The following is a 27,502-nucleotide window of genomic DNA, read 5'->3' on the forward strand; positions in this document are numbered from 1 at the left end:
AAATTACCTGTTTAAATTGAGCCTTTGTTTAATGACTTCAGTGTGTGTGTCTTTGTGTGTGTGTGTCTGAGAGAGAGTGTGTCTGTTAGTATGTGTTTGTGTGAGGATTAAGATTTACTTTGGATGGATCATGCGTCATGTGAGTTTGAATGTTTGGTGTTTGTTGGTATTTCAGATGTTGACGAGCTCTCGGGGTCAGTGGGTCTCTGGCTGTAGGGCTTTTATTTTGAAATGCTCTGAGATGAGAAGCTGCAGGTTGTAACGGTTGCATTCAGTCCCATGTATTTTTGTGTTTCTTCTCCTCCTTTCTTTTCATGAGGCTGGTGATTAACAGGCGTTGTTGAGGTGATTGCGTTCATTTAGCTCCAGATTCTCTCTATCACTTTTTATTTCTTCCAAACACAGAGACAGACGGAGGGTTTGAGGTGGAGTGGGCGGCCGCTTCCGTGCATGCTCCGTGTTCCTCACTGTGTTATGGAGGAGTGGTTTCTCCTTTTTTTGGGCGGGGGTTGGGGGAGGGCGATGGAGGAGCTGAGCTGTCCGTTGGAGTCCCCCCTCAGCGGGGCCCCGGCTCCAGCATGAGGGTTATGTAAGTTTTTCAGCTGGCAGCCTCCTGCCTGCTGCTGCTGCTGCTGCTGCCTCACATTCACACTGTTACAGAGTGGAGAGCAGCACGGAGACCGGTCGTCCTGCGATCTGAGTCACTGAGTCACTAAGGCAGTAGTTTAACCGCAGAGGAGAGGAGACGTCCGCCTCCTGTCCACGCCAAGCCTGCCCCCCCCCCGCCAGCAGAGGAGGCTTGCAGAGTTTGACAGAGAGTTTAGAGACCGAGACAGGACAGAGAAGAGGACAAGGGACTCAGAGGAGACCAGCTCTTCTCTTTGCTCCACAGCCATGTTGCTCCTGGACGAATCAGAGTCATTTGCAGGTACGTGACATCACCACCACCACCACCCTGACCACCTGAGACCCACACCTGGAGGGAGGGGAGGGGAGGGGAGGGGGCTCAGAGGGTGATACTTCTGAGGGACAGTGGCAGAAACTGCAGATGGTTCATGTGGTGAGATGTTCAGGGATAGGATGAGAAAGCTGATGGAGGTGAGATGTTGAGTAATGGGTGTGCGGCTGCTTTTGTTTGAGGCTTGTTAAGTTACTTAACGTTGTTGTGTAACACGGGATCCATACCTACCTCTGCCGGCTCTCTCTCTCTCTCTCTCTCTCTGTATCTCCCTCTCTCTGTATCTCTCTCTCTCTTTGTATCTCCTCAGGTTTCAGTCTCTCTTTTCTTCTCCTCCTCCAGTTCTTCCATTAATTTCACCTCCCTTATCAGCTCTCCATCCTCCCTCCATCCCCTGAGCTGGTCATCTCTCCCCTTACGCTCGTTGTTGTCGTCACAGTCCTGTCCCTCCCCCCCCATTGGTTGTTTCTACGGTTACCTAAACCAATGCTGGCGCGTGATTGGTGGCCGCGGGCAGGACTAGGCCATGCTGGAAGTGTGAGCATGTGGAGGCAGGAAAACATATGGTTCATCAGACCAGTGGGTTAGGGGGGTACGCGCACGCGGCAGTGGGCGGAGCCAGAGTCTGCAGCTCATCTGAAGAGACGTGACACGAGAAAATTTAGTTCATAGTGATTTGATTGTTAACTGAGCTTTTTAAAACTGCATCAAGGAAAAGTACGTTTACTGAGACTCACTTACATCAACACAGGCTGAGCTGTAAATATAATAATATTATTACATCACTGTCATTGTACAGTGTATATTCAGCACACTGATCTAGGTATGTTTTTTTTTTTACCCTAAGTCTCTTTAATCTATTGAATTGTTTTCTGTATTTCATTTAACTATATATAATTGAGCCTTAAACTTTAAGTAAAAAAACACACACAGGATCAATGAATGAAAAAAAACATGGGACTTAGAGACGTGATGTTGATGATCAGGTGGATTTTGTTGTGTTATCTGTGTGTGCAGGATTATTAAATGTTTTGAATTAAAGCCACAAGACGCTTTAACTTCACCAGACAATGAAAACACTTCACTGTCCTGACTCTTTGGTCACTGTTAGAATAGAATAGAATAGAATAGAAGTTTATTTATATAGCACCTTTCACAGACGACAGTCACAAAGTGCTTTACAAAGCAGAGTGCAATGGGCAAATTTCAGTGACACATTGACAGACACAAATCACAAATCAACAAGCAATAAAAACAGTTATAATTACAACAGATTAAATACAGTTAATAAAACGCCAGTGTAAACAGGTACGTTTTTAGCTGTTTTTTAAATAAAGAAATGGAGGAGGCTGCTCTCAGCTCCTGCACTGTTGATTTGAGATCAGTTTGATCGAATCGAATTGAATTGAGTTAAGTTAAGTTCAAACAGAAACAAGTGTGAGGAGATCATGGGCTCAAGGCTTAGGATCTGTGAATCGAGTGGTGGAGGAATGAGACCTCGGCTGTGTCGGGCTGTGTGTGTGTGTTTGTGTTCAGGTTCTCACTGAGCTGCCGTTTATGTGTTGAGACCTTGACATGGAGGAATAAAGTGACGTCCACATGCTGGAGATTCCTCCGAGCGTCCGTCCCACGGAGACACTCGCTGCCTCGTCAAAGTGGCATGCGGAGGCTGAATGAAAGAAAGAACACACTGTTCTCCCTCACATCCTTCATGGAGGTTGTGTATGGGCGAGTGCGTGTGTGTGTGTTTGCACGCACACACACCTGTGAGTACACTCTGTTCATCATAAGAGAAGTAAAAGTGACGTCACGTTTTTACGGATGCAGGAACAACCTGTCCTATTCAGACTCGGCCCAGGTCCGGGCCAACGCCGGCAGCACGTGTAGCTGCTGCTTTCATAATGCCACAGTGAGGAGGATGTGGGCTCGGCTGAACGGACCACATGGCTCTGATCTCTCTGCTTCCTGCTCCAGACCTTTGTTCTCATCCGTGTAAATCTCCTCTTTTAACTTCTCTCGCTCTGTCGGCTTCTCTTTTTTTCCCTTTGTTCATCTCGTCGCTGCTCAGAGAGGATCTCTCTTGAATCCCTCCTATAGTTTATTTTAAATTCCCTCTCTTTGTCTGTGGTCGATTGTCTGCAGCAACTCTGAGTCCTGTTTCAGTCTTTCAACCACAGAGTGAACGTCATGAGGACGGTCAGTGAAGAGTCGGAGTCGATCACCTGGATCTTTTTAATCACAATGAACCACATGTTCCAGAAGTTTCTGAAATGATGTTGAGCAAAGATCAAGTAACACGTCAGTCACTGAGTCACTGAGTCTGGGCCCAACACCGGCCCAGACTCAGTGACTCGTCAGAACCAGAGAGAGAGAGAGCAGCCGTGATGGTTCAGTCGGTGTAGGTGAGAGAGGGAGAGAGAGAGAGAGTTTATGTAACAGGCTGTAGGACGACCTGTGTGTGTGTGTGTGTGTGTGTGTGTGTGTCCTCCTCCTCAGCAGCAGTGACACACTGGCCTACAAACTTGTTCCACCACCGCTCGCTCTCTTTCTCTCTCTCTGTCTCTCCATCACACCGTCATTGTCTCCTTACCTTCTCTTTCTCATACTGTTTGTGCCTCTCTCTCTCTCTCTCTCTCTCTCTCTCTCTCTCTCTCTCTCTCTCTCTCTCACACACACACACACACACACAGCCAGAGGGAGGGTTTCATAACTTATCTGCCTCACTCTAATAAAGCAGCCTTAATAACTCATTCAAGGCAGTCTGTTATATAAGAGAGGTGTGAGTGTGTGTGTGTGTGTGTGTGTGTGTGTGTGTGTGTGTGTGTGTGTGTGTGTGTGTGTGTGTGTAGCTCAGTATCTTAACATCAAATTTATCTTGAAGTTTTAAAAGTTTAAGTCGAATTCAATCCTGAAGGAAACCAATTTTCCACAAAACTTTGATTTGTCGGCACATGAATCATAGATATCACCGATCAATAATCAATCATTCGTAAAGTCTCCAGCTTGTTTGGGATCAGCTGCAGACGATGTAAGATGGAGGAGTGCTGTGGATAAAACCAAACCGTGAAGGTTCATTCCTCTCATTACTTCAGGTTCTGGATCTGATTGATGTATCGATCTGTTTCAGTCCATCGGCCCTTCCACCTTAAATCATCCCTGTCTGTCCACCTTAAATCATCCCTGTCGTTTTTACAGTCACTGCCGTCTGGAACAGTTGTAAAAATAAGAGGAACAGCGTGAACTTTCCTGAACAGCGCACACACACGCACACACACACACAAAGACACACACATGCTTGTACTTACTGACACACTCATCACAGTGTACAGTACGTACCACTGTGTGTGTCTCAATGTCTCGATCCTCTAGTGTTTGTCTGAGTCCTGCAGCATGCTGAGTGTGTGTGTGTGTGTGTGTGTGTGTGTGTGTGTGTGTGTGTGTACAGGACGTGAGGTTCTTGTGAGCGTGCTGGTTGTATAACAGCCAGCGGCAGCGGTTACATAAGCGTCCCCTCTCGTCCGACCAGCCTCAGCGTCGGTGGACTGTCTGTCTGCTGCACACCAACTTTCGGTCTTCACTTGTGTGTGTGTGTGTGTGTGTGTGCGTGCGCGTGCGTGTGGCATTCTTATTAAAGCAGGTTGTTTTATTATGCACCGTAGCCTCTCGAGACACTGGAAATAAAGGAGAAGAAGTTTCTGACCTAGATTCTTGACACAATCCACTGACCCTATTCACACTGACCCACCTCCGTAATCGTCATGGTGAAACTTTGACACCCCCCTCCACCCCCTCTAACCCCCCACGTCACACAAACACCTTGTAGAGTCAGAAGCTGCTGGTTCCTCAGATAAGGTCTAACCTTGTTCATCATCTGTTCTGCTGAATTTCTCAGTGATCAGCTACATGAACCTTGATCAAACAACCTTCACATCCACGTTGTATTTCTATGTGAAAGCAGGAAGTTCAGACTCTTCTGTTCATATCCAGAGTCAGAGGTCGTTTCTGGCTTATGGAGACACGGGAATCGGTTGTGACCAAAAGTAGTTTAAAGGGACAACGAGGAGTTTCTAATCGGTTATAAAAAAGTCTCACGTTAATGTGGATGAATCTCCGCTACCCACACTTGTTAATGGGCCCATTTTCGATAAATATATCATTCTGTCTCTATCGTTATTTTGTTATTATTAGTGGTGGCGGAAATGCTGGTCGAGCCGACCAGCGTTTCTTTACTTTCAGTTTCGCAACGAGTCATGAGAATAACGTAGCTGAATCGCCGTTTATTGATGAATGAAAACATGAGTCCGTCTTGCGCCGGTCAAAAGAATTTTACGGTGCGCGGAGGCTCATAAATGTAGTGTGAAAACGCTTCGCTTTTCCAAAACTCCTCGTTGTCCCTTTAAGTTTTGTCTCTGATGATCAGATCAATGAACCTTCATCTATGTTCAGCTGGCCAGACCTAAACAGACCAGTTCACATCCGTTAATGTTTCTGCAGCCTCCCAGTTTGGATCAACCAGCCAGAGCAGTGAAACACAGAGAAATGTAAACAGACCGACCGTAGAGTAAGCGGCAGTCTTCTAGGTGGAGCAGTCATCATATCAAACCTTCTGCTTGTTGGAAAGCTGGCTGTAATTGGTCAGAACAGATGGAAAGATGGTTTGTAATGAATCGATTCATCAATTATCAGTGAACACTGGTGGAAAATAAAATGAAGCCACAGACCAGGAAATGTTGGAATGATGAATTATTTATCATGGGAGATCATTGAAAAATAAAAGTTAGAGGAGATTGTGTCTGAGTGACAGGACGCTGCTGTGTTGTGTTTGGTACAGAAAAACAAAATCATACATTCTGAATATTGATGCACTCTCTGTTGTGTTTGTACACTCATTCAGTCAATTTGACCAAAATTGCAGTAAAGAACAAAGTGAAGGTTTTGACGTTGTGTGATGACGCAGCTGGTGGGAAACCTCCTGCTCTGTGAGGTCTATTATTATTATTATTATTATTATTATTATTATTATTATTATTATTATTATTATTATTATTATTATTATGATTTAGTGTTTTATAACCATACGTCAGCAGGAGGGAGCAGAGGGGAGCGGGGGTTATGTAACAATGAGGACACAGCGGTCGGCTGAGCATGCTCAAACTCGTACCTGTACAAGGGCAGGAGGGGAGGGGGAGAGTGTAAGGTGTGAGATGAGAGAAGAGGAAAAATGAGGGGTGATTAGTTTGAGGAGAGCAGAGGAGGAGGGAGACAGGTAATGAGACATGTCTGAGACAGGTAAGAAAAGACAGGAAGTGGAGAAGAGAACGGAGCGAGTGAGAGATGAGTAAGACAAAGAGGGAGGAGGAGGAGACGGAAAGACTGGTGAGAGGACAAAGAGAGAGACGGAGACTGATTCCATCATCAGGTTTCCTCACAACAAAGACAGACAGTTATTTGTTTTTAAGTGAAATCAATATAAAGTGATAAATGTCAATGTCTTCACACATCTCAACCAGATTTCAGATTCATTTTTATTTGAAGAAATCAGACTCAGAAAGAAAGTTCCAAAATACTCTGATAGGATTTTTTCTTGAAAAGTCACAGCAGAGACATAGAAAGAAAAGTTAATCTCATCCGAAGACAAGCAGAGTCTTCCTTCTCCTGCTCCTTCAGCCTACATGTCAAAAACGCCTATCAACAACATCCTCTGCCTCAAAAACCCCTTGATGTGCCTGATTGCCGTCCATTAACTTCATCTATGTCTGTGTCCGGCTCTTGTTTTGCTCTCGTCACTTGTTACACAATTCCCATTTCACTTTTCCAAAACATGTTGAATAACCACGAGAGAGAGAACAGACGTGTTTGTGGCCCCAGACGCCGAGCAACAAAACATTTTTCTCCCCCTGAAACGTCAGAGGGAGGAGCCAGATCAAACTCTGTGTGTTACGGTGAATCCTGTCTCCCTGAGCTTCCTGTCCACTTCCAGGAATCCCCATCTGTGTTCAATAAAGTGTGCGTGTGTGTGTGTGTATATGGGATTCTCCGTGGTGTTGTAGTAATTTTCTGCGTCATCCGTAATCTCCTTACGTAGACAGCAGGAGGCTGTGACACACACACACACACACACACACAGAGACAGACAGACAAATACTCACCACTTCATTCCACTTATATATGAGGTTTTATTTTGAAAATTGATGTAGGTCAGTGCTTCACAGGGAGGAGGAGGGAAAGTTTAGACATGAGGAGTTTGTTTGTGAAGGAAGCCAGACAGGAAACACACACACACACACACACACGCATGAAAACAGTGGATCCTCAGTTCATTCAGTCAGTGCATCTCTTCACCAGTGGGTGTTTGTGTGAGTGTGTGTTCGTCAGTTACACCGTGTCCTAGTGACAGAACTGGACCTGTATTTAGGTCAGTGCTCAGGATCTCATATTTCCTGTGTGTGTGTGTGTGTGTGTGTGTGTGTGTGTGTGTGTGTGTGTGTGTGTGTCCTCTTTTCAGCCTCAGTTCATCATTAATGGATGGTGATAATAAACCACATCTCCAAAATGAATTTAAAGCGAATAGAGGTTTCTCAGAGCCTGTTGTGACTGTGGCTGCAGGTCATGTGACAGACACACATTTCTGACATATTCAAAGTTTATCTCACTGACACAGCCACCGTTTCCTGTTTCACCATGAAACAATAAACTATTCCAAACGTCTTTGGTTTCAAAAAAGACACGATCTTTAAAGAAATGCTGCACTTTAGTTCACTGCTTCTTGAGTTTAGAAGTTGTGAAGACTGCTGTCAGTTGAACCCTCAGGGCCACCGTAGAGGTCACACTCAGCTCTTTCTCCGTCTGTTGTGATGATTGATTATTATGGAAGATGTTGCAGGACAGTTACTGCGCGTTAGTTTTTATTGGTGATTTAAATTGGAGGGAGGATGTTTCATCATCTGCTTCAGAGAGGGAGAAGAGGAACTTCTGTTTTTGCCTCTGTGAAAAGAGAAAGTGTTTCTGATGAATCACTGTCAGGTGGAAACCTCTTATCACCAATTCATCAATTTTCTCAGAGAATCAACAGGCGGTGACATGTCACCGATCAGCTGATCGTCCTGTTGTTCCTGTACCTTCATGATGCAGAGCCAGAGTTTCACAGTGTTTCCAAATGTTTCGTGTTTTCTCTCGTTCTGTTTTTTTTTTCCCACCGCAGGGAATGCCTCTATCACACAGACACACACACACACACACACACACACACACACACACACTGCTGTTGCATGGTTTGCGGTGTTGAGTTCCTCAGCTCAGTCTGAGGAGTTATATAAACACTTAACATATACGTAGTTATTGGTTACATAACCATGTGGTTGCAGAAAACACTCCACCATTGCGGACCCCCTTTCACCCCACAGCCCCCTCTGTGAAACACACACACACACACACACACACTAATCATGATTTTGTTCCCGGTGGTTTCACATTCTTCAAGTTGTGTTGTTCATGTGAGGAGCAGCAAATCTCAACCACTGGGTGTGTCTGAGTTGTGTGTGTTGTGTGTGTGTGTGTGATGGGGGCTGTGACGAGCGGTGGGTCTGTTCACTACGTCACTGCTGACGCTTCAGAAAATCATCATAACACTCTCTCTGCTCGAACAGTTCAGAGGTCAAACATGGTCTCAGTTTATTTAGTTATTTCTCTTCCTGCTTCCTCCTCCTCCTCATCATCACTCAAAGCACAGTGTTTGAGTTTGATTTGGTCGCCTAGCAACAATCACCTCTCCTACTCTTTAATTTTCGCCTCCACTGCACGTGTTCATGATGGAGTGTTTCTGTGTGTGTGCGTGCATGTGTGATTGTTCTACCAACTGGTTTGTTTTTTATTTGCTCACACTCACATCACTGGACCGAAGCAACAAGCAGCTTCTGTTCTTAGGTCTTGGCTTCTCTGGAGCTCGTTCTCCCTGCGTATACGCTCATGGAAATGTGAACACCTGGGTCACATGACTCTGACGCTGGTGTTTATCAGCAGTGATGTAAAAGCAGCCCTGAGATGACGACTTTCAGGGCTCAGACACACTTGTCCAGGCGCTGCCCCACCTGAGCTCCACCTTCTCTAGAGACTGAGCCTCAACAGCCCGAGGACAAGACCAGACAGATCGGCTTCACCTGCTGTTAGCTGCTCACCCTGTCTCCAGTTTGTGTGTCTCTTTGTGCCTCTGTTTGTTCTTTAAGTGCACGTGATGACACGTTAAAAAGGAAAAAGTATAGGCCTAACTACAAAATGTTGTGGGAAGCAGTAGGCGAATGTAGCTAAACACGCCTGACTGTGGCTGTATTAGTTTTGGATTCCTGCTGCTTTGGTCAGCATGGTTTCCTGTTTTTCCACACTGAATTCAAATCTCCATGGTAACGAAGAGGTTGCAGCATCAACAGAAAACACTGAATTTCACCTGAATGTGACAAAACCTGAGCAGCTGACAGATTCAGAGGGGAAAATGTTGAAGAGTGTGGTGTGAGGCCTCGGTCGTTACATCTGTCATGTAATCGAATCAGCTGAGAGACGAGTCGAGGTTTGACGATGTCATGATAAATGTGCGTTTAACATCAGTCAGTCAGTGAGACGCTAAGATCTTTATAGCCTATTTTGTTTGTTGTTGTATTGTGTTACTGTTTCCTGGAGAGGGACATGACAACAAGTAGCCTATATTTGTGCGTGTAACACTTGATTAACACCTATAGATTTTCTAGGTACGATTATTGTCTAGGTACGTCTATTATTGTCTAGGTACGATTATTGTCAGAGAAATAACGGTATTACGATTATCACGATTATTATACATTAATTAATTTCAAACACTATTAATGTGTAAAATCAAATATAGTCAAAATATAATTACATTACTAATTATTTACACAAAGTATCTATTAAAATATGACCAATTATTAAAGTGTTTGAAATATATAAGTCATTAATTGTCATCTATACCAAATGTTTAAGTTAATTTTAATCTTTTTTTTATTATTACAAATGACACTGACTCTAGCATTTAAATTCCTACCAATTCAATGCTACGTTAGGTAAATTGACCAGTAGCTGTGCATTTACCTTTACTTTGGTGCACATCCGCCAATACGGTTCCGACATAATCTTTTTTTGGAAAGTGACGGTATTTAGGAATCTTTACGATCAATTAATTGTGGCGTTTAATACCGCGATTAATTGTGAAAACAAGTAATCGTGACATCCCTAGTCTATACTGCTCTATAAAGAACAGGTGCTGCTTTGTGAATGTCCTGCTGTGAGTAGATCCGCCGCCTCCCGCAGCAGCAGCAGCTCTTTATCAACCACTGACGTGATGAACAGTTACACAGGTGTGAGCGCAGACGGGGACTCTCGTGCAGATGAGTGTGGGCGCTGCTGATTCCTCTGATAACAGCAGCATCTCGTCCAAACACCAGCTCCTGTTCAAAGTGACAGATGTAACGTTTTTTTCTTTTCACCTCTCACTTTATATGTAATTTAAAGGAGCAATCAATTAATGCCAATGATTAAACTGATGTTTTCGCACTAACCAGTGTGTACTGTACATAGATAGATAGATAGATAGATAGATAGATAGATAGATAGATAGATAGATAGATAGATAGATAGATAGATAATTTATTGTCTGGGGTAGCAGAAATTTGTCTTTGACAGGGCTCATCACTTTACATACACTCAATAAAAACACAGTAAGGCAATAAAAACATTTAAAAAAATAAAAAGCACAATAGCAGCAAGTCATTTTGGGTTGTTTAGTTAGTTAGTTGTTTAGTTGTTTAAGTAGAATTGTCACATATCTGTGCTTTGCTGCACTTTTTTTTCTGATGCAAATGCTAAAGATGGTGTAGGAACCCTAAATTGTGCTAAGTTCAAAATCATAATTTGAACTGCACTTTTTTTTTTTTTTTTTTTTACTTTTCCATTTACTTACAATACTTACTGCTTTTAATATCATAAAAAATGTGATACTGCAGCACAGTAAATATCTAAAATGTGACTTTAACTTATATCAAAATCATTATCTGGTAACATACTTTTTACTCAATTATTGTTTTCAAGTCAATTATACCGTAATAGGCTGACTCTAATTTACACGGAGTACAGTGTCTCTGACCCTGAGACTGGTCTCTTCTCTCAGCCAGAGCAACGTCCTTATCTCCTACACAGCAGATACACTTCTCTGGTAGAACCATCGACTGGCTGTTAATGCTCCTCAGTCCCGCTCACTGTCCCACCGTCCCGCTGCGTCTCACATCCCCGTGAAACCTAAACACAGGAAGTTCTGCACAGGACAATAAACCAGTTAATTGTCTTTGTTTTTGTGTTTATGATTATAATTAGTGATAGTAATATTATTATTAGTAGTAGCAGCCTAGTAGTAGTATTAGTTTTAAATGAAAAACAACAAAAATGATCATAATACAATTAAAGTGTGTTAAACAGCTTATAAAAACATATTTCATAACATTCATAAAAGCACTACCCCTCTCTCTCTCTCTGTCTCTCTCTCTGTCTGTCTGTCTCTCTGTCCTCTTGACCTGAGCGGAGGAAACACTTGTCCTCCTTCCCAGAATCGACGTGTGTGTATGGTGTGTGCTTGTTTGTGTATCACCTCACCTCCCATGTTTTTTTTAAATGTGCATGTGTGTACACCTCCTCTCGCTCTGAAGTGCATCTCTCTCTCTCTTTCTCTCTCTCCCCCTCTCTTTGAATGATGACCTCGCTTTCATCTCTCTCTCCCTCTACTCTTTCCTGTCTGCCCCCTCAGTGTCCCTTTAGAGTCCTTACTGCGCGTGTGTGCGTGTGTGTGCGTGTGTGTGAGAGAGAGATTTTCAGGAATCGTTACATAACTGTTCTGTAAGGTGGAGCCGGGCAGGCGGAAAACAGAAGACGCAGTGATTGAGTGAATGTTCGATTTAGAGTATTACCCTTGTCTGAAACAGCAGTTAATATAGATAATTATATAATGTAATAGATTTATGGTTTAGTAAAGAGTAAAATGTTTATGATGACTCAGACTGAATATTTCAAATAATTTACTGCATTAACAACAAACTCTGCTCAGAGTTTCAGTGTTCACTGATGTAATTCACTTGTTCCTTTTCTCCAGCAGAACTTAATTAAGTAAATAGGTATTATTATTCACTAGTGTGATGTGTTCAGAGAAGTTTGTTCACGTATGCAAACTGATGTTGAGTTTTATGCAAGTTGTTTTTGTAACTGACAGTAAACTCATCACCAGCCTCTGAGTGCGTCCGTACGTGCGTGTGTGTGTGTGCACATTCTCATAGTGAGCAAAACTAAAGCACAGGTTTTCCAGGAGTCACGCAGGGAACATGTCTTGGAGTGTGTGTGTGTGTGTGTGTGTTGGCAGTGTGTCCTTGTTTGTCCAGTCACCCCAGGCAGATTCTTGGCTCGACCAACCCACACATTTGTGCGTGTGTGTTTGTTTGTTATTTATGTGATGATTTATGTTCTTCTGAGAACATTTGTCCTCTGGAATGTGTGTGTGTGTGTGTGTGTGTGTGTGTCTCTCTCAGTGTGTGTGTCTCTCAGTGTTTGTGTCCTGTCTTGTGTTTCGTAAGTCGTCCATATTTATGATCCAGCTCTTACATAAGCCTCAGATCTGGTTCAGTGTGTCTCTGGCAGAACAACTGAGAGAGCGAGGAGGAGGAGGAGGAGGAGGAGACGAAGGAGAAGGAGAGGAAGAAAGGAGGGACTGAAATCCAGGCAGAGAGAGAAGGAGCAAGAGAGTAGAAATGAGGACAAGTTTAGAGAAACAGAGATGAAGGACAGCCTCTCTCTCTCTGCTGTTTTGCTGCTGATGTCGTTTAGTTAAATGTTAATTTGTGTAAATGTGAATGGTCTCAGGCTGCGACTGAGATGAGTCACAGCAGTATAATGAAAGTTTCCAATTCAAACACCAGAGATCTGAGAATAAAACATCAACACTTGTTTTATTCAATTTCTGAACTTGTACAAACAACTGGTCCTGGACTTTTTAAAGCTGGAAGGAGACAAATCAGACATGGTGTAACTGTCAGTGATGATGAGTATTCATTAGTTGAACTGGACCTTAATGATCTCTTATTAATAGTAGCAGCCACAAAAAAAAACCTAGTTAAAGGGATAGTTCACCCTAGAATGATATTTCGCTCATTATCTACTCACCCTCATGTTGACTAAGGGCTGGAAGAAGTTTCAGATTCCTCCGTGGCTTCTCTGAGTTACAGGGGGTCTCGGCGTAGCAGTGCATTTCAATGCAACGGTTGCAAAGGGACACCGGAGCTCTTCGTAAAAAAACACACACAAAAAAACATCCAAATACCTCCATGATGCTCGTATGTAATGTCCGTCTTGTGCTGAAGCCCCAAATTGCGTAATTGTCCCGAAAAAAATTAAATAAGTCTATATTTTAAGCTTGTTTGTAGCGGAAGCTTCTCAAAGCTCCTCTTCCTGGTCCGTCCAAATCTCGCGTGATTTGCGCCGGCGTCAGTGCGGTTACTGCGAATCACGCGAGATTTGGACGGACCAGGAAGAGGAGCTTCGAGAAGCTTCCGCTACAAACAAGCTTAAAATATAGACTTATTTAATTTTTTTCGGGACAATTACGCAATTTGGGGCTTCAGCACAAGACGGACATTACATACGAGCATCATGGAGGTATTTGGATGTTTTTTTTGTGTGTGTTTTTTTACGAAGAGCTCCGGTGTCCCTTTGCAACCGTTATATGGACATGCACTGCTATGCCGAGAAGGAATCTGAAACTTCTTCCAGCCCTTAGTCAACATGAGGGTGAGTAGATAATGAGCGAAATATCATTCTAGGGTGAACTATCCCTTTAAAGGTGAGATTCTGTTGATCCAAACTAGTTTGAAATCATTTTCAAACTAATCATTTTTATCTAAAACCAAGATTCAGTTCAAGTCTGTTGCACCAGAACATGAAACTGTGATCTCTGGCAATTTAGGACCACCTGTTGAAGAGGTTTATCTTTTATACCTGCTGGGTTTTTAAATCTAGATCATTAACATTCATCAGGTCCAGTGTGAATCTCTGCTCTCGTTAACTACTTCCTGCTTTATGACACATGGACTAACCATTACTTCCTGTCTTCTTGTCACAGACCAGTCCCACAGTGCCCCCTTCAGCGCCGAGAATGAGGCTCAGGGAGGCGACCCTGCTGTGTGGCAGTGCACGCCTCCCCCATCTACCTCACCTTCGGGGGAGACGCCGGCCCACCCTCCCCCCTCCCAGCCTGTGTCCAGACCGCGTTCCAGGCCGGCCAGCCAAAGCCCCTCCCCTCCCTCTGCCCTGACAGGAACCAAGAAGAGGGGCTCCAAGCCGGCGCACATGAGGCGCAACATCAGGTACTGGATACATCCTCCTGTCCGAGGTCACAGGTCACACAGACGTTCACTGTTTATTCTGATGTCAGATGTCACAATAATTCAGATTTGTGTGCAGTTGTATGGACAAACTTAAAGTCTGAATTAAATTGGACATTTTATTCCCAATCCATATCTTTATTTGTTTTTTTATCAATAATGAAAGTAACAATAACATGTGAAATAAACAATGGCCAAATAATTGTAGTGCCAATGCTATATGCCAGGCAGGTAGTGAGTATCGAGTTTAATGGGTTTTTGACAGTTTTCTTTCCTGTTGCATCCGGAAACTCCAGATACTGAACCAAAGAAGGCATTACTTTTGAATTCTCCCTCAATATTTAAAAGATAATGATTAGAAGACAGGGTTTCCCCCAGAAAACTTGTTAAGCCCGATGACAGGGTGTCCACTCACGGCCAAGTTTAAGTTTGCGACAGCGACGCAACGATAAACGGGAGGTTAGGGTTATGGCTAGGGAGTTAGGGGGGCAAGTCCAAGTAATTTGACATTTTTTAGCATTTTATAAAAAAGTAATGCAATAGTTACCTTTCCTGATAATTAGTTACTAATATAATGTAGGGTAACACTTTATTTTAAGGGGTCCTTGTTCCTGTGTATCTACCTAATTAATTACAGTGTAATTACCTATGTAACCGTATGTAATAACATGTACTTACATTGTAAATACACTATGTATTTACAATGTAAGTACATGTTATTACATACGGTTACATAGGTAATTACACTGTAATTAATTAGGTAGATACACAAGAACAAGGACCCCTTAAAATAAAGTGTTACCATTGCGTCTTCCAGTCTTTAATAAGTCATATGTGTGAGTTGTTTGTGAAACTGACGGTGTGTTCTGCGTCTGAGCAGGAAGCTACTCCGGGAGCATCAGTTGGAGGCAGTGACCAAAGCCGTCCAGCAGGAGGAGCTTGAGAGGAGGCGACGTCTGGACCAGCAGAGGAAACAGGATTTCCCCGTCCCGCTGCTGCCCGAGTACACGACCGGTGAGAGCATTAAACCCACATTCACTACAACACTCAGAGTAACTTCACTTTATCATCCTCGCTGTTAGCTAAATGTCAAAACTCTCCTTAACACACCTAGATAGCATCTTAAATGCTGCATTTCAGCCAACCAACCAATGTCTCTCTCTCAATCTGCTGACTCGTCGTGTCTCTTTCCCTTTCCAGGCGATGTGACGAAGCACGTGTCTTCATCGTCGACCTCGACAGCATCACTGCAGGAAGTGAAGTCGACCAGACAGGAAGTAATCCGCCTGGACTCCAGTAGCACGGGTCTCAGCGATGACGGCGGCAAGACGAACGTACCCGCCTCTATAACTGCAGAGTGCAAACACAAAACAGGTGACACAGACACACTCACACGCACAAATTGTGATTCTTATAACTCAAAGTTTTAACCTTGAAATGAGAGAAGTGTTTTGTTTTGTATTTTAAATGAACCTTTGAGCGAACAGTTCCCTCTCAGGTGAAGAGGTGAAGCTCAAAAAACTTAAGTGAACAGAGGTAAAAGGTCAATGTGGGCCTCATAATAACGTGGCAGAAAGGAGGACAGTCCTGACTCAGGCTCAGTGTGTTTACAAAAATAAAACAGTTCCCTCTTTAAACCAGCTGTATTTTTATGTATCAGTATATCATGACAAGTTAAGCCCCTCCCTTATTTTGATTATGCAACTAGGCCAGTGAGTCAGACGCTGCGGGAGGTCATGAAAGCAGATAGGGACACGGAGCTGTGAAGTTTATTTATTACCCATCCAGTTGTACATTCTGAGCTGTCGTCCAAGGCTTCAGTTAGCTACGTGCTAATGCTTCAGATGCCTGATCAGCACAGAGTGACCTGCAGAACGCCGTGTTAAAGTTTGTCTGAGACGTCAGAGTCTGTAGGAAGTATTGGAAACAAGAAGTATTAGTTTTTCAGTTCACGGCTGCTCTACATCTGTGTTCAGACTGACAGGCTGTGCACAAAAGGAGGAAACTAACTAAATCTTCTATTCATGGATCTCAGACACACTGCAGGTCTTTATAGTGAATGTCTGTATATATCAAAAATAAATTATTACAATTTAAAGGCAAGGCAAGGCAAGGCAAGGCAAGGCAATTTTATTTGTATAGCCCGTTTTTACAAACAGTTTGTCTCAAAGGGCTTTACATGGCATCGTAACAACATCCTCTGTCCTTAGACCCTCACATCGACTGAGGAAAAACTCCATAGAAAACCCTTTTAACAGGGAAAAATCGGAGAAACCTCAGGGTGAGCAACAGAGGAGGGATCCCTCACCCAGGACGGACAGACGTGCAATAGATGTTGTTACAGACAAGAAAACAGTTTACAGTTTGTCACTAAATGTAATTTGTAATTATGTATCTAAACAATTTAGATACATAATTATGTTATAAAATGTGACCGGAAAAAAATGTAATTATAATCATCATCATAACCATGTCCCTGTTGGCACAAAGTTGAAAAAACTAATTGTAATTAGTGTTTAGAAGACAAAAATTAGAGGTATTAGTCACTCACTTGAACCTATATTCGATCTAAATCCTAAATGGCCTCCATATATCCTCAAATATCTGGTGCTTAGCTTCTAATGGTAACATCTGTCTCATCACCTCACAGTCGCCATCAAACCACAGGCGGAGGCTCTAACACAGGGGCCGTCGGACGGCAGTTAGATATCTTGCTCAAGGGCACGTGTAGCAGCTGCTGAGGGGATGACACATTAAAACCAAATTAGCTCCAGACAAAAGCAGAGAGTTAAAAACATGAGTCAGTGTCAGTGGAGAACGGACGAGTAGACTCGGAGGACGTTGGTGATGATGTTCAACATTAAATCAAAAGCAGCGTTGCATCATAAAAGAAAACATCTGTCCAGACATGAACTGTGTCTCAGTGAAGACAGTGGAAAGGAGATATGGATTGTTATTGATTTTTCTTTTTTTCAAAGAAACTTTCAGGTTATATTTGATAAAGTCACTTTTAAAGTTTCCTCAGCAGAGAACAGAAACACTCAGTGGAAATATTTAAACTCAATTTGTGTGTGTGTGTGTGCACGCAGGGAGTTTTTGCAGATTAGCTGCCATGTGTATCAGAATATTTAAAACCTTCACAGGGTACATCATGTACTGTTCCCTTATTGCCTTAGTACACACACACACACACACACACACACACACACACACACACACACACACACACACACTCTGACACACAGATACAAAGCCACTCAAATAGTCAAGGATAAACACACACACTTTAACACACTGTTTGGGATAAACAGGTATTTCAGCGATCAAAGAGATGGCTGAACCGTGCATGCGCGCCGCTAACACACACAAAAGACAAAATACACATAGAAGTGAGAGAGAGGGATGATGGGAAGAAGTTTGTAGATTTGGGAGCAGAGAGAGAGAAAGAGAGAGAGAGTGTCTGTGGGGCGATCAGGGCTATAAAGCTGGCTAATCCTGGTTATGAGCCAGAACACACACTTATACAAACACACACACACATTCACAGTGGCACAGTGACATTTCTAGTTGGGGTTGCATAACCAGTCTCCCCCTCCACTCTAATCCTACTTGTATAACCAGCCATTCACTGCAGTTACATAAGCTCGTTTTCTCTCTCTCTCTCTCTCTCTCTCTCTCTCTCCCTCTCTCTCCCTCCCTCTCTCTCTTTTACACACACTAACACACTGACACACACACCGCCCGCCGTGCCCTTCAGTTTGCCAGCTTGTGTAACTTTCACCACTTGATATCACTGATGCTGACGTTCTGTTATCAGATATGAGTTTTGTTTCTTTTGCTCAGTCACCGTGGCGACGCAGCCACATTAACCGATCGTAACTGATCAATGATAATATAATAGGAATTGTGTTTATGGTAAAAAAGTGGCATCAGATTTTCAGCATGAAGTTTTACATGATGAAGACGATGCTTCAGTTTTCATCCAGACAAACAGGCTCATACATACAAAAGCCTTAGAATCCGACCAATCAGAGGCCAGAGGGAGATTCACTGTAGAGCTCTGTGCTCAGGTGTTTGTTAGATTATTAGTTTAAAGCAGAAGTGAGTGGTCCGGTCGTTTTCGCTAATGCTGCGTTCCAGGCAGGCTTTTGAAATCGTAAATTACAGCTTCAAGTCACAACTTACGACTTTGTAGCGTTTCAGGCAACCCACTCGTGTTTTTCCGACCTGTTTTACCGGTGAAAGTCACTATAACGGCCACTCGTAACTTCCGACCGGTGAACTCGTACCAGATCGAACTGGTACGACTTCACGGTCGGAAAAATACGAGTTTCCTTGAACGCACCATAACAGTCCTCGTCCCTACGTCACCACATTCACGGCGTCCCTTGGCTGCACACACAGCCCTGCATGCCGTTCTCTCTCCTCATTGGATAAAAACTGTAGGATACGATAAAAGTTTTCTCCTCGGCTCAGAGCAGAGCAGAGTGACTGACAGACCCGTGTTTCAGTCCAAACACTCTATGTAAGTGATTGCTGTCGGAAGATATAACTATTTAAGACTTATGTAAACACAAATATATCACTTACTTCTGCTTTAATATAAGAAATAAAAACATTAAACATGAAATTAAAGTGAAATTCTGACATGTTATCTATCTTTTTTGTCCTTTCTTTCTCTTTCTTTTTCCCTCCTCATCTGATCCCTCGTGCAGATGTGATCGACCTGAGCTCGGGGGAAGATGACGCCATTGCCCACATCAGCAGTGAATCCACCAATGAAGAAGAAGACAGCGAGCCGAGCAGCGCTCACGTCAACGACTCCCTGAACCATCCGGACGCACAGGGCCGAGTCCTGGTGAACCTCACCCACCCGGACGAGGACCCCGACGTCTTCCTGACGCCACAGCTGGCCCGAGCCGTCAAACCTCACCAGGTATAAACGACAGAGCTTCATCAGTGTAACAAACCAGATCTTCGTCCATGTGAACCGACCTGTTATATATGACAAATAGATAATAGATAAACGTCTGTAACATGTAACTACCGTATGTATGTTCAATATCAGCTAATGAAAATATCAAAATGATACATTTCTATGTGGTCTAACATGTAACCCCACCCCCCACCTTCAGATCGGTGGGATCCGTTTCCTGTATGACAACCTGGTGGAGTCAATGGAGCGCTTCAGCAGCAGCAGCGGCTTCGGCTGCATCCTGGCTCACAGCATGGGCCTGGGCAAGACGCTGCAGGTCATCTCCTTCATCGATGTCCTGTTCAGACACACGCAGGCTCACACCGTGCTCGCCATCGTACCTGTAAGCACCTGGGTTTTATGGGAGTTGATGAGTCAGAGAAGGAGTGGTCGGGTCGTTCCTGTGAATAGCAGTTAATCAACAAGCAATAAAAATTGCTTCAGTTCAATGATAATAATAATAATAATAATAATAATAATAATAATAGCGCAATTTGTAAAAGAAATGACCTGAACCAAGTCTTTCACATAAAAATATATAAAATAAACATAGTAGATAATCAAAAGTTAAAAATAAATATCACTGAATCTGTTTAAATATTCAGTTGATCCTTTCAACTCTGGTCTAACCCCACCCCCTCTCCCCTGTCTGTCAGGTGAACACGTTGCAGAACTGGCTGTCAGAGTTCAACACCTGGGTCCCGCCCGCGGAGGCGTTGCCCCCACACGCCGACCCCGAGCTGGTGACGCCTCGCAGCTTCAAGGTTCACATCCTCAACGACGAGCACAAGTGAGTGACAGCGACTTCCTGTGTGAAGACTTCGTCAAAACAGCTGCTGAGATTAGATTAAAGAGAAACGTGTCACAGGAGGTTTGAGTCTCTCTCAGACTTAACAGAAAAAGACAGTGCTGCTGACCGTCTGCTGCACTTGATCCCCTCAAACTTGTTGTCCACAGCTGCTCACAGCTGGAGGGGGGGGGGGGGGGGATTAGGGAGGGGGAAGAGGAGGGAGGAATGCTAAGAGATGAGTTTCCATGTTGGAATCTGTGAGTGACACAGTGACCTGGATCTGTCGACTGTGAACTGACTGTGACTGATTTAAACTGTAGAACCTGTTCACACGTGACGACGATTTATCATTTAATAAAAACTGTTCATTTATCACAGTTATAAATCACTGACTTAACACAGTGACGCTGTGTTGTTTCCTCTCTGACTCCGTATCATCAGCTTATCATTGAATCCAACATTTCTTTTTTCTGCCTCTGATAGAGATGCAGCAAATCATTTCTTTCACCATTTTTTCTCTCTTTTTCTTTCTTTTGCTCGTTTTTCTTTCTTTCTTTCTTTCTTCCTTTCTTTCTTTCTTTCTTTCTTTTTTTTCCCTCTCTTTACTTCTGGTGTGAAGAGTTAATTCAGAATAAAGTAGTAGAAGTCAAAGTCAAATCATTTTTCTCTCTGGCTAAACCTGAAGTTGAAGCTAAAGTTCTCCTTCTTCCTCTCCTGTTGCTGCTCAGGAACACAGCGACCCGGGCGAAGGTGGTGGAGGACTGGGCCCAGGACGGCGGTGTGCTGCTGATGGGATATGAGATGTACCGGCTGCTGTCGCTAAAGAAGAGTTTTGTGTCCGGGAGGAAGAAGAAGAGCAAGAAGACGGCGGGACCCGTGGTCATCGACCTGGACGAGGAGGACCGACAGCAGGAGCTGCTCAAAGGTCAGAAGGGGAGTGGGGTCGGAGAGGTAGAGGAGGACGGTCGGAGTAAGGAGGAGATGAAGCTTTAAGAGTGTGAACGTCATATTAACCCTTGTTATTCCTCCAGGTATCGAGAGGGCTTTGTCCCGACCCGGCCCGGACGTGGTCATCTGTGACGAAGGCCATCGCATCAAGAACTGTCACGCCAGCACGTCCCAGGCTCTGAAGAACATCCGGACCCGGCGCCGTGTGGTCCTGACCGGCTACCCTCTCCAGAACAACCTGATTGAGTACTGGTGCATGGTGGACTTCGTCCGTCCCGACTTCCTGGGTGAGGACCAGCACCTCACAGTCAGACACTCGCTGACAGAAGATGTTTCAATAACTTCTTTTAATTATTGAATATTCAGGCCTAATTTTAAAAAGTTCAATTCAATTCAATTCAATTCAATTCAATTCAATTCAATTCAAAAAACATTATTGTCTATCGCAAGGATAGAAAATTGTCATTAGTTTGGGCTCCAAAACAGTCAGACATACAAACACCAACATAAAAAATCACATTAAAAAATCTCACATAAAAGCTATAAAATTCACATGACACTCACATAAAAACTAAAACAGCAAGTAGATCTTGCCCTAAAAACAGGTATCTATCTCTTTTCAATCAAGAACTGTTGAATTAGGCACAAACACCGAGTCAGACTAAGTGATGAACTTATCTGAGTTTGACTGTCAAAGGTCAAGTGTGTGGTGAAAATGTGGTTTTGGCCTTGAAGAGCACAAGATCTCAGTTACACTTTGATCTTGTTACGCTGACCCTTTTTTGACAGAGGGACACAAGACTCTAGAGAACTAACTACAGTTTCCACCTGTGTGACCTTCAGGTACACGGCAGGAGTTCAGTAACATGTTCGAGCGGCCGATCCTGAACGGCCAGTGCATGGACAGCACGCCTCAGGACGTCCAGCTGATGAGATACAGGAGCCACGTCCTGTACAGTATGCTGGAGGGCTTCGTACAGAGGTGAGAGGTCGTGACCCCTGCAGCCGTCGTCTAGAAAACCAAACTTCAGTTTACAAATATTCACTGTGACCGTTTTCTTACTCCAGACGAGGCCACGACGTCCTGAGGGACCAGCTGCCCTCGAAGGAGGAGCATGTGATCCTGGTCCGTCTGTCCCCTCTGCAGAGGGCGCTCTACACCGAGTTCATGAACCGCTTCAGAGAGGCAGGAAACACCGGCTGGCTCAGCCTCAACCCACTCAAGGCCTTCTGTGTCTGCTGCAAGGTGAGGGGCGGTTAGAGGTCAGAGGTTAGGATCCACAGTTTGATATTGAGCTCAATGAAAGGTTTTATTTTAGTTTTTAACTGTGAAAAACTTAATCTAACTGATGGGGAGTTGAGTTTTCCCCTTCACTGCCACTTGTTTTCATTTTTTTAGGATTAGGACATTTGTTAAACACAGTCAATCAATGTATAGAACTTCTACAAATGTTCTAATACAAAGTGCTAAAAAAAACAAACATTTACACACTGATAAACAAATGAACTCGTAATAAAATGGAACACAGATATAATAAGACAATAAATAAAAAGAACTCAGTGCTGAAGGTTAAATAGTAAAACAGAGACAAATTAAAGTAACACAATGAATAACAATCAGATATAAAACAGAAAATAATTCAAATCATTATGAAGCTTTACAATAAATTTCCAACTCTTTTGTATGGTGCGGTTCACTTTCTCATTGTTCAGTCAACATGAACATTAATCTCTCCTTTTTGTAAATCAATTAATCATCACCATGACGACTTCCTGTTGCTCCTCAGATCTGGAACCACCCCGACGTCCTGTACGAAGCCCTGCAGAAGGAGAACCTGGCGAGTGACCAAGACCAGGACCTGGACCTCGATGACATGACCTCCACTGGACCCGCCCGCTGCCCGACTGCGCCCAATCAGAAGTCCAAGCCCCTGGAGAACCCCGCCCCCATTGGTGGACTGAGTCTGAACCAGCTGCAGGAGAAGGCCAATCAGGTCATCACCTATGAATGGGTACGTCAGGTTAATGCTCATTTAATAATAAAGGTCTCGGAAGCTGCTGCAGTTAGAACAACACCTGATCATATCAGCTCTGAGTCTGAACCTGAATCTAAATCGTCCTCCTCTCAGGCGAAGGACATCATGTGCGACTACAAACCTGGCGTTCTGGAAAATTCGGCCAAGATGGTGATGCTGTTCCACCTGATCGAGGAGAGCGTAAGGAAGGGAGACAAGCTGCTCGTCTTCAGGTAAAATACCTCACACCTTTTTACTGACATCACTGAATCCTCCCAGTCTGCGATCTTCATCCCCCATCTTCCTCCTGCAGCCAGAGTTTGTCCACGCTGACTGTCATTGAGGATTTCTTGGCCAAGAGGGCAGTGCCCCCCTCCCCCAACGCGACCAACAGAGACAGACCCAACCACAATTGGGTCCGCAACCTCAACTACTACAGTACGTTTCCGTTTACTGTCAATAGAAGATGTTTTTTAATCCATAAACACAGTCAAACAAAATAAGTTTAGAGGAGGCGAAAGAGAAGATCAATCCAAATCTATTTGTAATCTATTTATTGATTTAAAGGTTTGATTTTTCTATACATGTCATCCACCAGGTTATCTCAAGTGTGTTTTTCACCACAGAGGTGTTTTGAGTTTGTGCCGTTGTTCCTTTTCTCATTGATTTACATTCAGTGCTGCCACCTGCTGGTCTCTCTTCAAAACACCCAGACGTCTCCACAGACTCTGAGTTTAGAGTTTGTCTGTTTTCATGAATCCAATCGTTATTTTCTTTCCTCTGTTCATGATTACGGTGGCCCTTATGGCTCACTTATGACTCACTACAGGTTAAGAAAATGCATTCAAAGACACAAACATGCAACAAACTCTCACAACAAAAACTTTTGTTGTCAATCAGTTGTTTTTTGAATTCGTAGTTTATGTCTTTGCAAGTGTTTTCTAATGTCGCAGTGTGTTGAGGTACAACATAGATAGATCATGGCACTGAACAGCAGGTGGACAATTAAAGAACAGGGATAAAGTTGCACAATAGTAAAGTCTGTTTTTGATTTATTAAACTCCAATTCACAACAGACGTTTTCTCAAGGCACTTTTTAAATAGAGCAGGTCTGGACCTTCTCCTCATAATGGTATTTAAAAACCCAATAGTTGCATCAAGAACAGCACAAGGCAACGGTGAACCAATAGTGAACTCACTTTAATCAGTCATGCTTGATCTAATATAATTAATATACATCAAATACAGAGAGAGAATTAAAAAACACATCATTAGACTTTGTATTTGGTGCTGAACTGAGTTTGTGAAGCTGCTTGTTTCAAATCTGCACTGGTGTGTGTGTTGTGTTTAAGGACTGGATGGCAGCACCACGGCCTCGGAGAGAGAGCGACTGATAAACCAGTTCAACGACCCGTCCAACACCTCAGCCTGGGTCTTCTTACTGTCCACCAGGTAGAACCACAGCAACAACAACAATAACGTCACCGACAATGCTGATGAGTTGAAAGTCCCCATGTCCTCACTGATCGCCCACTCTTTGCTCCTCAGGGCCGGGTGTCTGGGTGTGAATCTGATCGGGGCGAACCGCGTGGTCGTGTTCGACGCCTCCTGGAACCCGTGTCACGACGCCCAGGCCGTGTGCCGCGTCTACCGCTACGGCCAGAGGAAGCCGTGTCACATCTACCGCCTGGTGTGTGACTTCACGCTGGAGAAGAAGATCTACGACCGGCAGATCTCCAAGCAGGGGATGTCAGGTGAGCTGTCAAAGCCCCGCCTCTAAAAACAGAAATGTAGATCGATTTAACTTAAAGCAGAAGTATCAAATATGTATCAGGCCAGATTCTGTGGAGGTACTGAATCACTGACCCTGGTTTTTATCTGTCTGTTATTCTACTCTACTATTTTACTTAGTTTATAATATTTTCTACTTCCTCCTCCAGACCGGGTGGTGGATGACCTCAACCCCGTGCTGACCTTCACCCGGAGGGAGGTTGAGTCTCTTCTTCACTTCGTGGAGGAGGAGCCTGACCCCTCCCAGGTGCGGCTGCAGCCACAGGACGGGATGGAGAGCGTCCTGAGGAGGGCGCTGCACCTGTACCCCCACCTCATCACCAAGGTACTGGAAACTAATCTGAGACTGTTCACCCTGCTTTTTATTCTCATCTACACACACCTGTGTTTTAGTCACCTATTTCTATTTTTTATTGTAAAGTGCTTTGAGCTGCAGCTCTTCTATGTAAAGTGTTTAATAAATATAGATTTTTTTAAAACAAACATACTGTATTTATTGAGTTTTCTACAGATTACTATAGTGTAACTGTGTCTTCTCCCTCCCCCCACAGCAACCGTTCCCCCATGAGTCCCTGCTGATGGACCGCAGGGAGCTGAAGCTGAGCAGCGCTGAGAAGTCGGCAGCGAAGAAGGGTTACGAGGAGGAGAAGAGGGCGTCGGTGCCGTACACCCGCCCGTCCTACGCCCACTACTACCCCGCCAGTGACCAGAGCCTCACCAACATCCCAGCCTTCAGTCAGAGGAACTGGTCAGCGTTTGAGCTCATTATCATTATTACTATACTAAGTAGTAGCAGTAGTAGTAGTAATAGTAGTAGTAGTAGTAGTACACATCAGTGGCAACATTGTATTAAAATTATAATTACTACATTACAGCTGAAATCTATATTTTCAAAGTCCAAGGTTAATTAGTTTGCCCAGTTGTAAATAGTTTTTACTATTTTATTCATATTTTACTATTTCCTTTGACAAAAACAAGTATGTGTTTTTTGAATATGAGATGCACATAAGTATCAATTCATATTGTGTTAAAAGAAAAATCATAGGACCAAGTGATATCGAAAGATAAAACTCGACTACAGTTTAGCTAGATACATTTTGAAACTTAAAAACTAAGATCAAATGTAACATTGAACTGAATCCAGGAGACAAACACAAAAGCGATTTTAAAACACGAGTCATAAACTAAGAGAGAAACTGAACTCTAACCCCCTCAGGCGCCCCCCTCTTCGCACTGAGGAGAAGCCAGTGGCGAGCGTCCGGCCGGTCCAGTCAACCCCGGCTCCCATGATGCCGTGCCAGGCGCCTGCAGGCTCCGCCCCCAGTAACGGCTCCGCCCCCAGTAACAACTCCTCTGAATCCAGCCTCGGAGGATTTCCAGTCAACTGCCTGCAGAAAGCCGGAGTGTTTGTGCAGAAGATTGTCACCACCACAGGTACAAATATCAACACTGGTTCTGCTGTTTAAACCTTGTGTTGTCATGTTGATTCTCATTTAATCCTTTAATCTGGATCTTTGATTAGAAATTACCTGTATTCAGATTGTACAGAAGGAAACAGATCAAAATCTACCCCTTCGACACAATTTAAACTGGCTCATATTCTACATAATTGCACATATCCAGCATCAAACACCAAGGAAGACTAATAAAACCTTATTACTTTCTTATTGTACTTACAACTCATTTCATGTTTTGTCAAGCTCATTTATTAAAGCTCTGGGTGTGTGTGTGATGATGTGCAGTATCCTTTACTTTTACTCCACTTTGATTTCAAGTTAATGTTTGAATTTGATTCTTTCAGACATCGTGATTCCAGGAACCAACAGCTCCACAGATGTGCAGGCGAGGATCACAGCTGGAGAGAGCATCCACGTCATCAGGGGCACCAAAGGTAACAGATTACCAATCCCATTTTTAAAAACAATTAATTTGTCAAATTTTTCAAAATACAGCGTAGTTGAGAAGGAAATATCAAAAATCATCAAAGAGAAAAAGAAAAGATAGAATCAGACAAATGAATGAGTTACTTGAGGGAATCCCTTGAGATAAAATATCCCTCCCGTCTAGACAGATTAACATTTAGTGAGACTGATTCAGAGTCCACACACAATCACAGTGATTGATTTGTACAAACACTGGTGTGTCGGGTTAATCTCATCAACAATGGAGAGAGCTGCAGCTCAGCATTCACCCACAATCCACAGGTGATTGTTGAAGCTTGTTCCAGCTCCTCACTCCTCAGAATACAATGAATTTATCTTTGTCACAACAAATCAGTGAACCACTTAAACCAGTAAAACGATAAAGGAAAATTGTTTAAATGAGTCATAGATCAGAATAAAAAATCTGATGTAAAGTTTCAGTGTGTAATGATTTACTTCCTCCGTGTGTCTCAGGGACCTACATCAGGACATCAGACGGTCGGATCTTCGCCATCAGAGCAGCTAATAAAGCCAAAACTGCAGAGGAGCCAGCACCACCTAAAGGTCAGAACAATTACTCACCTGAACTGAACCCAGTAAAATATCAAGCTTGGATCAAATATTATGATTCTTACTTTTACACAAACTTAAAAGAAAACCATTGACATTTTTATTATTGATA

The 27,502-nt window shown here is 43.5% G+C and overlaps 2 protein-coding genes across 4 annotated transcripts in view; both read left to right on the plus strand.

Annotated features, from left to right (window-relative positions):
- The window catches only part of LOC146984320 (helicase ARIP4-like), a 44,856-nt gene that overhangs the window by 14,073 nt on the left and 3,281 nt on the right, over positions 1-27,502 (plus strand). For 2 of the 3 annotated variants that reach the window (XM_085781390.1, XM_085781392.1), the window contains exons 2-21: positions 14,118-14,361; positions 15,260-15,393; positions 15,580-15,753; positions 19,095-19,315; positions 19,515-19,697; positions 20,011-20,144; positions 20,873-21,069; positions 21,176-21,379; positions 21,936-22,074; positions 22,161-22,338; positions 22,880-23,104; positions 23,222-23,340; positions 23,421-23,545; positions 24,460-24,559; positions 24,656-24,861; positions 25,048-25,223; positions 25,450-25,646; positions 26,115-26,332; positions 26,700-26,789; positions 27,295-27,384. In XM_085781390.1, coding sequence (XP_085637516.1) covers positions 14,118-14,361; positions 15,260-15,393; positions 15,580-15,753; positions 19,095-19,315; positions 19,515-19,697; positions 20,011-20,144; positions 20,873-21,069; positions 21,176-21,379; positions 21,936-22,074; positions 22,161-22,338; positions 22,880-23,104; positions 23,222-23,340; positions 23,421-23,545; positions 24,460-24,559; positions 24,656-24,861; positions 25,048-25,223; positions 25,450-25,646; positions 26,115-26,332; positions 26,700-26,789; positions 27,295-27,384 — 3,354 coding nt within the window. Of the gene's footprint in view, positions 1-648; positions 929-14,117; positions 14,362-15,259; positions 15,394-15,579; positions 15,754-19,094; positions 19,316-19,514; positions 19,698-20,010; positions 20,145-20,872; positions 21,070-21,175; positions 21,380-21,935; positions 22,075-22,160; positions 22,339-22,879; positions 23,105-23,221; positions 23,341-23,420; positions 23,546-24,459; positions 24,560-24,655; positions 24,862-25,047; positions 25,224-25,449; positions 25,647-26,114; positions 26,333-26,699; positions 26,790-27,294; positions 27,385-27,502 lie in introns of those variants that run through there. The other variant, XM_085781391.1, reaches the window with a different exon arrangement.
- rhoab (ras homolog gene family, member Ab) overlaps positions 1,043-27,502 on the plus strand; it is a 59,212-nt gene continuing 32,752 nt past the window's right edge. The window contains exon 1 of the mRNA XM_085781395.1: positions 1,043-1,051. The gene's annotated coding sequence lies outside the window, so the exon portion shown is untranslated. The remainder of the gene's footprint in view (positions 1,052-27,502) is intronic.

Source organism: Trachurus japonicus, chromosome 7 (genome assembly GCF_045865225.1).
Source record: "Trachurus japonicus isolate A0001 chromosome 7, Traja_1.0".
Classification (NCBI taxonomy): domain Eukaryota; kingdom Metazoa; phylum Chordata; class Actinopteri; order Carangiformes; family Carangidae; genus Trachurus; species Trachurus japonicus.